This window comes from Ochotona curzoniae, unplaced genomic scaffold (assembly GCF_017591425.1).
Source record: "Ochotona curzoniae isolate NIBS_2020 unplaced genomic scaffold, NIBS_Ocur_1.0 scaffold_2453, whole genome shotgun sequence".
In the NCBI taxonomy this organism is placed as follows: domain Eukaryota; kingdom Metazoa; phylum Chordata; class Mammalia; order Lagomorpha; family Ochotonidae; genus Ochotona; species Ochotona curzoniae.
In genome coordinates, this window is record NW_024467094.1 from 13645205 (window position 1) to 13659254 (window position 14050).

General features: G+C 57.8%; 1 protein-coding gene across 1 annotated transcript in view; it reads left to right on the plus strand.

The window, feature by feature from the left end:
- MYO18A (myosin XVIIIA) overlaps window positions 1-14050 on the plus strand; it is a 95919-nt gene that overhangs the window by 66298 nt on the left and 15571 nt on the right. The window contains exons 21-35 of the mRNA XM_041001754.1: window positions 849-958; window positions 3513-3578; window positions 5976-6104; window positions 6750-6893; window positions 7189-7278; window positions 7406-7525; window positions 7700-7811; window positions 8188-8315; window positions 8532-8686; window positions 10262-10385; window positions 10468-10668; window positions 11233-11343; window positions 12091-12195; window positions 12485-12631; window positions 12970-13083. Of these exons, the coding sequence (XP_040857688.1) occupies window positions 849-958; window positions 3513-3578; window positions 5976-6104; window positions 6750-6893; window positions 7189-7278; window positions 7406-7525; window positions 7700-7811; window positions 8188-8315; window positions 8532-8686; window positions 10262-10385; window positions 10468-10668; window positions 11233-11343; window positions 12091-12195; window positions 12485-12631; window positions 12970-13083 (1856 nt within the window). The remainder of the gene's footprint in view (window positions 1-848; window positions 959-3512; window positions 3579-5975; window positions 6105-6749; window positions 6894-7188; window positions 7279-7405; window positions 7526-7699; window positions 7812-8187; window positions 8316-8531; window positions 8687-10261; window positions 10386-10467; window positions 10669-11232; window positions 11344-12090; window positions 12196-12484; window positions 12632-12969; window positions 13084-14050) is intronic.

Here is a 14050-nt window from a genome sequence, read left to right on the forward strand (position 1 = left end):
TTGCCCCAGCCGGCCGACGGGAGCCCCGGGACCTGGAGTTCAATTCCACTTCTAGCTGCAGCCTTTGTAGCCCTGGGCAGGACAGCCACTCTGCCTCACAGGCCTGGGTTTCTGTGTCTCAAAGAGGACTTGGGTCTGACCTAAGAGCCCCTTTCTGGTTTGAAATTCAGTTTGAAATAGCAGTGGTGCTGTGAGTCCCTCACCATGGGCAGCAGTGAGATCTATGGGACTTGGGTCGCCTCCTGCTCCCAACCATACTGTCACTCTGACAATGGGCCCAGTCACTCTTAGGGAATGATAATCTACACAAGCTTATTGGTTGCCTGGCCTCGGGCTCTAGGTCAAGGTGGGCCAGGGAGAGGAGCCCTGAGTCCTCTACTTCTGTGGACAGCTCCCTAAGTACCCACCAGGTGAGCTGAGCTGGATCTTCCATGCACCTTCCCACTTGATCCCCCGCCTTCCGTGCAGGAGGAAACCAAGACCCACAGAGGCTGAGCTGGAGGCCCAAGGCCACAGCTTCCTGAGAGATAGCGCATGCGGGCTAGGCCTCACTCCCTCTGGGTTCTTTCAGAGCCACTGAACTGGGGGCTAGACAGCACTTAGAGACCAGCCAGAATCCCCACAGCCTGCCCTCCCTGCCTTATGCACAAAGAGGCACCTGTCCCACCATGGAGCACCCTCCTTGTCCCCCACCCTCCTCCTGCTCAGCTCTCCTCTGCAGGTCTGTCCCCCATATCCCCCCATCCCCACAGTCTCCTCCCCACCCACTGTCCATCATACCTGTGGGTGGCAGGTGTAAGAGGAGCAGATGGGGAGTTGTCCCCAATGACTCTGGCCGCTTTGCCCAGGTTACCCTGACCACATGGTGTTTTCTGAGTTCCGCCGTCGCTTTGATGTCCTGGCCCCACACCTCACCAAGAAACATGGCCGTAACTACATCGTGGTGGACGAACGGCGGGTAGGTGTGGGTCTATAGTGTCCCCCTGCTCCACTGCCCCTCCCAAACTGCTCCCGTCAGCTGCTCTTCCCCAGAGAAAGCAGGCTGGCCTCACTTAGGCTCCCAGTTTGAGGTGCCCAAGACTGGTACAGGGACACCAGCTATAGCCCTGTGGAGGGTGAACCCAAGGGAATGGATCACAGGACTAGAGCATCCACTCCCCCTCTCTGGAGGACAGGGGTAGGATGGTTTCCCATCACAGGAAACTGTCGTGGCTGGGACAAGATACCTTCCTTGATGCCAGGTCAAGTGCAGTGTTCCCTGGCCCCTTGGCTGCCAAGCTGCAGAGGGAATACCTCTACATGCTAGGCCATGCCCTTTATCCCAGAAGCATCTGCCCAGGCAGCTAAAGGGATCCTTGAATGGAGCCTGTTCTCCCCTGAGCACCACAACCAGCACCCAACCTGGTGCCCCTCAACCCTGCGGAGGTTCCTCTACAAGGGTAGTTCTTCTGCAAGACAGAGCAGGAAGCTCCCCTGCCCCCACCCCATCCATCCAACCTTTCTCTGTTGGCCCACAAGTCCTAGGCCTACTCCTCTGAGACTCTCAGAGACCCACTGTCCACCGACAGACCCACTATAGGTGTGGGGGCCGACGACCCATCTCACACCTGATTCTCACTGACCTACCACCTCCTTCCCAGCCTCCTATTCTGGGCTGTACCCAACACCTTACCTGGAGGTCCCAGGCTGTGGTATGGCCTTCCCTCACCATAGCCTAGAGCCCGGATGTCTTGTTGCCCTTCTCGCAGGATGCCTGTTTGCTCTGCTCTGTCCTGTCCCTTAGATATCATCTTCTTGTCCAGCCCTACAACTGCTTGGACTCCATTACCCTCCACATCCCTGTGATTCCTTGCACAGCCACCATCTGCCCCCAACCCTGCAGGACCTGCCTTTGGGGTCCGCGCTCCTCCTCTTGGCTTTCTCAGGGCTTGGAGTGGGTGGAGATTGTGTACCTTGGGTTCCTGCAGGCTCTTGGCCTTCAACCTTAGGCAGGCCCAGGAGGTAGCCCAGCAAGGTTGCTGTGGCCTTTTCCCCTTGTAGACACTCCATTCTCTCTCTTTCTCCTGAGTCTCCCCCACTGCGGTGATCCTGTCTTCTTTCCAGCAGGTGCCTTTGCCCCCAGAGTCAGATAAAATGAGGTTTTACCTTCTGCCTTCTTCAGATGCCCTCCTCCTGAGCTGCTTTCTCCTTTCCCCTTCCACTAGGCCCCTCCTCGCCCCCACCCCCGTCTCTCCCAGAGGTCCCCAACTCTGCTCTCTCTCCATGGGGACAGTCTCCAACCCAGCTCTTTGAGAGAAGGCAGCCGTGTGGTGCCACCTCTCCTGCTGGGGACCCTGATGTGTCCCCAGCACCAGGCAGCCATCCATTCCTCCACCAGAGCTGCCTGAGGCTGGCTGCCTAACCCCTGAACCTGCCCATGGCACTTCTCCATTCTCACCTTCAGTCTTGGCACCACATGCCTTTGCTGCACCCCCCTTTTTTCACCACATTCCCTGCTCAGCTTCTCCATGTTCCCTGCTCCCTCCTCTGAGCCCTTCGGCACTCACCCCTGAAGTCAAGGCCTCCCTCTTCAGTACACTCTTCCTGGCCAAATGTGTTTCCTGTTCTGCCTCTTCCCACACAGCCTCATTCACACCCATCACTTCAATTACCACATATATATCGACGGCTCCCAATCAATACCTCTGCCGGCTTCTCTCTGAGCTTCGCGCACGCGTTCCATCCAGCCACTGCCAGGCCTTTCGCCCTGGGCGGAGGAAGCACCTCATTCTCAGCAGGTGCCGACAGACATAGCGCAGGCTCTGTTTTCTCTCCTGCTCCTCACCTTGGTCTATTCACCCTAAGGTTGGGGTCACCTTAGTCCATTCACCCCTAAGGTAGGGGTCTCCAGGTGGCCCTGGGTTCCTCCTCCTTTGGCATTGCCACCCCTTTCTGTTCTGACTCCAGCTTCTCTGACGTAACTCCCTGTGGGGTCGCTCCCTGTCTTCCACCCATTTGCCAATGGGATTACAGAACGCCAGTCTGGTCACATCTTTGCCCGAGAGAAGCCTGCAGGGCTCCTGGAGCATAGTGGCTCTGCCTGCCTCTCTAGTTTCCCCTGAACCCTCCTGACCCCTGCCTGCAGTTAAGGGTGATCCGCTCCGTGTCTCCTCCATTCCTCCCGCTCCTTTGCCCCCAGGCCTCTGCTCATGTTGGTCCCTGGGCCTGGAATGCTCTTGCCCTACTTTGTCTAGCTAAACACTCAGTACCAACAGCGTCACCTCCAGGGGACCTCACAGGGTTCCCATGGCTGACAGAGGTGCCTCCTCCTCACCAACTTCTGCTCCCCAACGAGACAGCTCATTCCTCTGGTGGTCACTCCTATGTCCCAAGTCTGGCACAGTGCCTGACACCACAGAGCCCAGTGGGAGGGCTCATGGAATAGACAACAGATGCTCTGGGAGGAGGAGGGGAGAGATAAGGGGAAAGGAGGCACCCCCGTGGGCTGCCTGACAGAAGTCTCTCTTCCACAGGCCGTGGAGGAGCTGCTAGAGTCCTTGGACCTGGAGAAGAGCAGCTGCTGCCCGGGGCTTAGCCGGGTAAGCCACCCCACCAGGCACAACCAGGCCTGCCCTCCCTGACGGCCCCTTGATCGGAGTCTTGAGCCCCACTCCTCCCTCTACCCTCCACTCAAGCTGCGCACTCCAGGCCAGAGGCCAGGGAGGCAGATGTTCTGGTTCAGGGCAAGCAGAGGGGGGCAGTAAATGTGACTCACCCACTCTGAATTACGGGCTCCTGTGCCATGAACACCCTCTGTAATGTTAGGAATGGGTATGTGTGTGTTGGAAGGTGGCCTTGAACTTGGCCTAAATCTTGGCGTGGGGAGTGGAAAGGAGCAGAGAGGCCATCCGTAAAACGGGCAGAGCACCTGTGCAAGTTGCCTGAAGCGGCCAGGTTCCCAGAGGAGCACACAGGACTCAGCTATGCAGGCTCTGCTGCCACTACCTGCCCAGGCCAGACTCCTCACCTGAATGGAACATGCTGATGGAAAGGCAGGCCTACCTCTGCCTGGATGTCAGCAGGAGCTTCCCACCCCCAGGCAGGGAGTCTTGCGTGGAGTGTGGGCCTCTCCGCATGGAACTGGGGCCCCTGCACAAGTAGCTTCCTGCATGTGTGCTCCGAGGGTGGGGGTGGGAGAGCAGTGGGGCACCAGAGATACAGGGGTCTGGACCTGGCCACCCAGCAGCAGAAAGGCAGGACTCGGCCTCGGCCCCATGGGGTATGTGAGGTGGAATCTTGCCGAACAGGCTCGAAGGTTACTAAGCCTTCCCCGTGCTCTGTGTCCATCCTGCCTGAGGAGTCATGGCTTATGCTTTCCTATTGCGTCTACCCTCTGAGTCCGGCTTCTGTCCTCCCCCAACCTCCCCAGTGAGCTCAGCCTCTGCTGGCCCACTGGCTTCCTCACTGGAACTGCCTGCAATCAAGGATTTCCTTCCATTCACACCTGACTTCTCCCCCAGGCTATTGCCCTCCAGCAGGCTGGGCTGCTGCTGGCTGGCACTGGGGGTGGCATCTCATCCAAGCCTGATCCCAGCTTCTCAGGCACAACTTGAACAGGAAAGGGCCTGTTTGGGCTGTTCCTCTCCCTAGCTACCAGCACAGCTCCTCTGTGTCCTGCATCATCCAGGAGCCCCAGGGTTTCCTGGTGTCCCAGGTGCAAAGCCAGATGCTTGCTACTCACATCTGGTCAGGGGAAGAAAACACAGGCCTTGTGGGTTTGCAGCAGCTGGTGAGCAAGGCGGGCTCCTGTGTCCATCACCTTGCCTCAGCATGGGGAGGGCCCTTTATCAGAGACCAGAGGATCTTTATTTTTTTTTTTTATGACCACAGGATCTTGAGGGTGCAGGAAAGGACTCTGGAGGGGCAGGCACGGGCTAAGGGCCTCTGACTTTGTAAAATGAGTTTAGAGTGAAGGAGATGGCCCTGGGAGACTGCCCTTAGTCCTGTGTTGTCGGGCACAGAGTCAGCAGGGAGTGTGAATGGGCCCATAGCATGGCTTTCTCAGCAGAAAGCTTAAGCCCTCTTCTCATGTCTGCCTTTAAAGGGGCCTCTGAGATCATTTGCCTTGCCTGTTTCCCTTGGCATTCACACATTCTCGGCACCAGGTGCCAGGTAGAGGTTTGTATGTACCCAAGCATGCCTTTACGTGTCTTCCAGGATACCAGAGTGCTTTACTCCCTGGCTGGCTGCCCCCAGCCCCTCACTGTTCTTCTGTGAGCAGGGAACCTTGACTTGGCGCCATCCTAGGGCAGCGAGAGTAGTGAGGAAAGGCTGGGTGTGGGGGCGCTCAGCTGCTGGGCACTCAGCTGCAAGCTCTCTCACCCCCCAAACCTGTATGACAGGTCGCCTTCCCTGCCAACTCCACCCACCTCACTGACTTCTTCATGACAAGCTGAAACCTGGGTGGGTGGAGGTGGGGCGCTGGGACCTGATAGAGGAGCCTGCCTTTACATGAAGCTGAGCACAGGTGGGGATCCGAAGAGCAGAAGCCCCCTACCACCACTGCCGCCATTTGTCCCACTCTTCCCCTACAGCAACTCCCTATTGCTTCCTGTTGGCTGTACAGTGGGTGGGCCCTAAGTGGGGTGTGGCACAGGGCATGGCCATGCTGTTGCAATCCTCAGGGGAAGAAGCCATGGCTGCCCTGACCAAAGGGGGTCCTCCCCTGCCCCAGGGGTCTCTCCTTTGTCTCTCCTCTCCTCTGGCCTGGAAGTTAGATTTGCCGGCTTGCTCCTCCCATCCCAGCCTCCCTCTGGCTTAGCCTTCCCAGGGCCTCTTCTCACTCCGCCCTCCTTTCCTGGACAAGTGGATTTTCAGGCTCTTGCCAAGCCCACGGGCACACTCCCCGACCTGCCTGCTCCTCCAGCTCCTCACCTTCCCTCAGCAGAACCATCCACGGTCCAGACTCTGGCCTTCACCAAACTGCTTCTCTGCAGGTGTTCTTCCGGGCAGGCACATTGGCACGGCTGGAAGAGCAGCGGGATGAACAGACCAGTAGGCATCTGACCCTGTTTCAGGCAGCCTGCAGGGGCTACCTTGCCCGCCAGCACTTCAAGAAGAGAAAGGTGCTCTAAAGACTGCCCTTACCCTGGCCCAGCCTAGCTGGGCTCTCCCGCAAGTACAGGGCAGGGAGGCTGAGCTTGGGGTGCTGGGTAATTACCACCTAGGGAGAAGAGGTGGGCAATCTTGGAATGCCATTCCCTGGCCAGGGCAGGGAGCAGGCAGCTCCCAGAGGCTAGTGTATGCAGCACAAGGCCCTTTGGCCTGGTGGGAGGGCTGGGTGGAGGGGTTGGGGAGCAGAGCCCAGACTAAGGTGGGCTCTGCACCATAGGCTGCTCTATGAAGATTAAGGAGCTGTGTCAGCGACTCCTTTTCTTATTAGCAAGTCCATAAACCAGCCAGTATTGCCGCCTCTTGTGTTTCAGCAAGATTAGGTTTTATAGCACAGCTAGGCCAGGGTGCTGGAAATAATCAGGCAGCAAATAAAGCAGATGAGATTATCCCTAATGACGGTGGGGCGCTTAGTGCCCAGGGCCGTGCTCCCTACCCTGAGAGGGAAATGTGGGCTGGGGGTGGGGAAGTGTTTGGGGACCAGATAAGCAGCCCCCCAACGGCAATGCTGGTGGCACGAGGGGATGAGAATCCTTGCCAGGCTCAGCTGGGACAGCTGAGAGCCCTGCCTTCCACCCTGCCCCTCCCACCAACTGCAGATCCAGGACCTGGCCATCCGCTGTGTGCAGAAGAACATCAAGAAGAACAGGGGAGTGAAGGACTGGCCCTGGTGGAAGCTCTTCACCACCGTGCGGCCCCTCATTGAAGTGCAGCTGTCGGAGGAGCAGATCCGGAGCAAGGACGTAAGGAATATCATGGTTCCCAGGCACCCCAGGTTTAGTCCAGAGAGTGGGTGTTCTTGAGCCCTGCCCATCAGACAAGGGTCCCTCTGGGGTGCTAGCACCCCTGAGGATACAATTTAGGACTTCCTCAGGGTCTAGGGACAGGAGTTCTGGGCAGCAGCTACTCTTCTACTGGGGACTTGCCTCTCAGTTGATGTCCTGACCCAAGCTGCCCCAGCTTTGTGCCAGAGGGTGCAGACCCAGAGCCCTGACTCCTTGAAATACCCCAGGCCACTTTCCCTCCTTACTTCCCCAGGAGGAGATCCAGCAGCTGCGAGGGAAGCTTGAGAAGGTGGAGAAGGAGCGGAATGAGCTGCGGCTCAACAGTGACCGGCTAGAGACCCGGGTGAGTGGTGGCTGCCACCAGGCAGATGGACCCACCATCATTGTGATCCGCCCCTGCCCTGCCCAGTGGTTCTGGCTATGCAAGGCAGGTGCTGCAGCTGGAGGTATGTCTCTCCCCCCAACCCCAGATCTCAGAGCTGACATCGGAACTGACAGATGAACGGAACACTGGGGAGTCCACCTCCCAGCTGCTGGACGCTGAGACTGCTGAGAGGCTCCGAGCGGAGAAGGAGATGAAAGAACTGCAGGTGAGTGCGGGGCCGGGCTGAGGACAGCAGCTGTGACTGCATCCCCCAAAGACACTTGGCAGCTTCACTACTAGCCCGACCTCCCAGGGAAAGTGGGGTCCTGTGCCTGCCTAGGGCCTTTGGGTGGTTCTGAGTACGGGTGAAATAGCCATCTTCTCATCCTCACCCCTGTAGGGCCAGTACGATGCCCTGAAAAAGCAGATGGAGGTGATGGAAATGGAGGTGATGGAGGCCCGGCTCATCCGGGCGGCCGAGCTCAATGGTGAGGTAGACGACGATGACACCGGTGAGTCTGAGGCAGGGGGAGCTCGGCAATGGCCTGAACTGAAGCCTACCTCAGGCCCTCATGACCTGCCCCGCACCTGCCTCCCCTTCCCGGGAGGACCATTCTAAGACTAACGTGCAAGGAACAAATGAGAAAGAAGAGGCACCAGGAAATGCAGGGAGTTATCACCATAGGGACAACGTATGGGTTCGGGGTCCTGACTTGGTAGTACATGGGAAGAATAAGGACCCTCCCAATAGTCTTCTCCCAGTGGGCTTCCCAGCCACGTACCCAGGGACCTCTCTGACTCCACCTGTGGTTTCCCACTGCCCCACCCTTCTCCTTTCTTGGGGCTGTTCTCACCTCTGTCCTCCCACGTTTGCCCCCAACCACACAGGTGGTGAGTGGCGGCTGAAGTATGAGCGAGCAGTGCGAGAGGTGGACTTCACCAAGAAGCACCTGCAGCAGGAGTTTGAAGACAAGCTGGAGGTGGAGCAGCAAAGCAAAAGGCAGCTGGAGAGGCGGGTAAGGCAATGGGCAGTGCCGGGGCCCCTGCCTGGGAGGGACCATGTGCTGCCCAGCTGTCTGGCCGGAGGCAGGCAGACGCTGTAAGGAGCCAGTCTCAGTACAGGCACCATTAGAGCTCCTCACGTCCCCAGGATGACCGCAACTCTGTGCCTCCCCTTTGGGTGTCCCCTTGCTCTCCATACTGCTGACTGTGTACCCCTCTGGACCCCCTAGCTTGGGGACCTACAAGCCGACAGTGATGAGAGCCAGCGGACCCTGCAGCAGCTGAAGAAGAAATGCCAGCGGCTGACTGGGGAGCTGCAAGACACCAAGCTACACCTGGAGGGCCAGCAGGTCCGCAACCACGAGCTGGAGAAGAAACAGAGGAGGTGAGTGGGCCCCTGCCCTAGGCCCAGAGAATGTTCTAGAGCAGCCAGACAGGGCTTCCTCTATCTCCTCCATAGGAGGACCTCAATTTGACTGGTGGACTTGCCGGTGTGGTCACAGGTCTTGGCAGGTTAACAGAAGTTCACTCCCAACCTCCAGGAGAAATGCAGACCAGATCTCCATCAAAGGCCTGCACAGGCCTCCACTCTTAGATGTGCTCCCCAGGTGTGCACCTGTCACCGCCTCCATCCCTGCCCCCTACCCCCACCCAGCCTGGCCCCAGACCTGCTTGCCTCAGCTACACAAACACTCTTACGACTCATGTCGTGGCTAAACTACCGCACCACTTCCATCTCATTACGGTAATGACTCAGAGGGGGGGAGGGCAGCCTCACAGGAGAAAATCCAATCTAAATTAATTTCCCTGACTGTGGAAGGGAATGGGGTGCCTTTATTAGCAACATGGAGGAGCCCACACACCCTGGCAGCAGTGGGGGTCCCCGGCTCCCCACTGAAGGGGAAGGCTTCTTAGCAGAGGCACCCTTGCTTCTGGGAAGGGGCAGCCCTCCCAACCATGGCTCTCCGAGCCACACTGGGTCACCCCCGGCTTCTCAGATACACCACCACCTTCCCCACTGGGCAGCCATCCACCCTGGGAAGGGCAAGGGGAAGCAGGAAGGCCTTGGGCTCCTTCCAGCACCCAAGGACCCCAGGATCTGCTTCTCTCCTCCTCTCACACCTCACCTGCCCTCTTACACAAAGCCTGACACCTTCAGTGGGTCTCCCCCTTCTGAGCACCCTGATGCCAGAGCCAGCCCAGCCTCCTTACCATGTTGCCACACTCCCCGCTGGGCAACTTATTAGCTTTCAGCCACCCGGGGTTCTCTTACTTTTTTCAGATGTGGGGTGGGAGTAGTGGGGGGAGTTGTTCAGTCTCCATGGGAACCTGTTAACTATTCAGGAACAGTGTTAAGAGAAATTGCAGCCATGGTTCACTCCTTATTCAGAATCAATGGGCGGGAAACCCAAGTCTAGGAAATGAAGGAGCAGAGACCCTGAGCTATGTGCCCACTGGAGCACATGGCCAGCTGGGGACTACTGGACCCACGCAGGGAGTGTCAGGGACAGGGGACTGCTGGGGCAGGTGGATCTGGCCAGTGCCTACCCCAGAGGCTGGCGCAGCAACCAGCAGCTTTATCTGCAGTTGCCAAGTTACCCTGTATGGCGTGAGTGAGATGAGGTACTTGTACTCGTTCTGGTTCCCATTCCTCCCTCACCCTGGCCCCTCATTCTGTTCTATTGAAATAGAAGGTGGAGAGACCTGAGTCCTAAGGAGAGGGTCCCCTCTGCCTTTCCCAGGCTATGAGTCCCCATAGTCCATCTTATAAAAGGGCTCATTCAATGAAGTGGCCCCCATTCCAAACCCCAGCCTGACCTGTGACCTCTGACCTTACCAGCACTCCCGCCTGAAGACAGCACACACTCACCTCAGCCTTGCAGGTGTCCTGTGCATGTCCGTGACACGAACTCTTGGCTGTCTTCCCTGCACATGACAGAGTTGCCCTGCACCCTTGCAGGTTTGACAGCGAGCTCTCACAGGCACACGAGGAGGCTCAGCGGGAGAAGCTACAGCGGGAGAAGCTGCAGCGGGAGAAGGACATGCTCTTAGCTGAGGCTTTCAGCCTGAAGCAGCAGCTGGAGGTGGGTGGAACCTCCACCATCTGCACGTTGTCCCATCCGCCTCACCATCCAGCCCCAACCTTGTCTTCTCATTTGCTCCCAGGAAAAAGACATGGACATTGCAGGGTTTACCCAGAAGGTTGTTTCTCTAGAGGCTGAGCTCCAGGACATTTCTTCCCAAGAATCCAAGGATGAGGCCTCTCTGGCCAAGGTCAAGAAACAGCTTCGAGACCTGGAGGCCAAGGTCAAAGATCAGGAAGAGGAGCTAGATGAGCAGGCGGGGACCATCCAGATGCTGGAACAGGTGCCGGAGGGCTTGGCCAAGGGAGGGATGAGGTGTTGCAGAGGTGCCAGCAACCCCACAGCCAACTCTGGGTAAGGGCCAGAGGAGGGCAGGATCCCATATCTATTCCATTTGCTCTCTTACTCACCTACTCAACAGAATGTTGAGTGAGCACCTGATCTGTGCCAGCCACAGTATGAAGACAATTAAGCTCTCACAGAGATTTCTACAAAAACACAACTTGATCAAGCTCTAGGAGTGAGGAGCGTGGGACGATCCAAAGGGCCCTGGGCCACCCCACCAGCCTACCACTAAATCCCCCAGTCAGTTGAGGGAGCTGGAGCCTGCAGGCCAAGTGGAAAAGCTACAGAGCTGTCCCCACCCCAACAGCCTGTCTGTGGGCCAATGCCAGACACCTAGTAAAGGGAGTTGCATTTCTAGAGAAGTTTGCTGCCTTGGAAGCAAGATGCAAGTCAAGGAACCTGGCTGGGTGCACCTGCTCTGAGATCTGAGAGGGCTGCGAGGCAGGAGAGAGTCAGCAGGCTGCTGAGAATGGAACTCTGACCCCATTCTCAACCACTGCAGGCCAAGCTGCGTCTTGAGATGGAGATGGAGCGGATGAGGCAGACACATACCAAGGAGATGGAGAGCCGGGATGAGGAAGTGGAGGAGGCCCGGCAGTCCTGTCAAAAGAAGGTGAGGCACCTGGGCACTCATCTGTCTCCTACACCACAGCAGCTTCCAAGTAAGGGCTGGCATTCCTTCCTTCCTCTATCTCCCTCCCGCCCTCCCTCCCCTCTTTCTTTCTTTTTAAATTCAATGCTGATCATTTGAGAGAAACCAAGGAAGATGGATGAGAAAGGGTGTTCCCTCACTCCTGGAGGGCCAAAGTCAGGAACTGGAAACTCAATGTGCGTCTTCCATTTACTTGAGCCGTCACCTCTGCTTCCCAGCATCTGCCTTAGCAGGAAGCTGGGGCCAGGAACAGAGTCAAGTGTCAAACTCAAGCACTAATAGGGGAAGGGGCATCTTATCCCAGTGTCTGAACTGCTAGAACAAGCATCCGTCCCAGCAAGAGGTTTGCTTTTCCTGTCTTAGCCATGTGGTCTGCCATTATCTTGCCGGACCAAGGGTCTTGGGATGCTGGTGTTGGCTGGGGTGGTGTTCCTTCCAAGTCCAGAGAAGCTTGGGCCCTTGAGAAGTGGGAGTGTCCAGCTTTCTATGCCAGCACTCCTTGCTAGCCGCTCCACAGGCTCACCCTGCCATGAAACCTCCTACTGTGGCTGGCCAGCACCTCTCCCCTGGTAGGCTGCTCTGAACTCCAGGGTCAGAGGTCAGGGGTAGTCCAGGCTCAGCCCTATTCCACTGGCTTCCTGGGCTGAGGGACCAGAAGGGAAGGGGACTGTGTGGCTCTGGGCAGATGGGTCTGTGTCTCCTGGGCAGTTGAAGCAGATGGAAGTGCAGCTGGAGGAGGAGTATGAAGACAAGCAGAAGGTGCTGCGGGATAAGCGGGAACTGGAGGGCAAGCTCACGGCACTTAACGATCAGGTAAACACCTGCAGCCAGTGACTTGGGGGGCTGCCAACGGGAAGCTGGGCCCAGTGTAAGCAGAGAGGGCTCTGCAGCACCTATGACCATCTCTAGGGGTGGGGCAGTCCTGTGCACTGGCACCCCCAGGTCTTTCTCACTGGCTGGCCTGATCCTGGCACTTCCCATGTCACTGCTCATATGGGGACTATGGGATTGAGGTGAGGTGAGGGTGGACTTGCAGTAGACAGGAGGGAGTTCCTGTGGTGCAGCCCAGAGTCCCCACCGCTGGAGTCCTCTCCCTTCCCAGGTGAGCCGGCGAGATGTTGAGTCAGAGAAGCGGCTGCGGAAAGACTTGAAGCGCACCAAGGCCCTGCTGGCTGATGCACAGATCATGCTGGACCACCTGAAGAACAACGCGCCCAGCAAGCGGGAGATCGCCCAGCTGAAGAACCAGGTGCCCACTCTCTTTCACTCCCTCTCGCTCCTCTCAGCAGCTTTTGAAGGAGAGTGGTGGGAAGAATCCACTCCCAGCAGGCAGGTTCCCGAGGGTCTGTGTGCCATGCAGTGTGGTAGTGTGTGGTGTGGGTGTGGCCCGATGCTTGCCTGTCCCTGTCAGAGGAGGGGATGCCATTGCATCACAACACGGCCACAGCCCTGTGGTCTAAATGCATTGAGGAGGAAGGTGAGGAGAGCCACTGGACTCCTCCAGCCCTGCCAGCAGCTTGCAGAGCCTCCGGCCTGCAGTGGATGGCTGACGCCTCTCTCTGGGGCGGGGGTGGGGCCTGTGTGCAGCTGGAAGAGTCAGAGTTCACCTGTGCAGCAGCTGTCAAAGCGCGGAAAGCCATGGAGGTGGAAATTGAAGACCTGCACCTACAGATTGATGATATCGCCAAAGCCAAGACTGCGGTGAGGGTGCAGTGGAGGCAGGGCAGGGCCCGGGGCGGGCGGGGGGAGCGGTGCTGAGGGAGAATGCAGCCGCGATGGTGGCTCCATGCACTCTGAACAGGTTCCTTCACCACAGGGCTCTCTGCCAGAAGAGCGGGCCTCCCATTCCCTGTCTCTCCCACTCTGAGCACAGGCCTTGGAGAGGGGCGGGTAGATGAGGGAGCCGGCCAGGGCCCGTCTCCCCGTTTAACCACCTGCCTGTGGGAGCTTGGCTGCAGGCCCCGACACCATAAATAAAGGCAGCTAATGTGGCTGAGGGATGTAAACAGGTGCCTGGAGATTAGCAGAAGCACCGATAAGAGGACAGGATGGCTCGGCCGCCCTCCCCTTTCCCTGCCCGGCCCACTGACAAGCCCAGGCGGCAGCTAATTAGAGCTCTTATTTAATGCCTCCCTTTTAATTTCCACCTCCCCCACTCGCTGCAGCCACTGGTAGCTCCTTGGGCAGGGCTCAGGGCGGGGAAGGAGGCCAGGCTGGGCGGTAGGCATCACGGCCCACTGGCCGCAGTCCCTCAGCTGCTGAGCGATACCAGTCTCATGGGCTGGGCTTATTCCTGTGACATCCGTGCTCCCCTCAGCAGTTTTCAGGTGAGTAATTCAAATTCCTTAATTGTGTTAAAAAAGGCTGTTATAAAATTACCATTTTATTTAAATCCGAGTTCATAAATTCCTTGGCAGAGGCTTCCCCCAGTTCCCCACAGCCCAGTAACAAGATGGATGGGGCCGAGAAGGAGCCAACGCAGTCATTCTGGTTTGGAATTACAGGCTAATAGATTCATTCATTTCCTGAAGCTGCTGTTGGCTGTCTCCTCCCCTCCCCCAACCCCAGAAGTGGCCTGGCTGTGGGGGTTGGGCTGAGGGGAGTGGGCGGTCCCAGGGGAGAATCCCAGCCAGGGAGCCAGGGAGCTTACCGAGTCCTCCTACCGGGC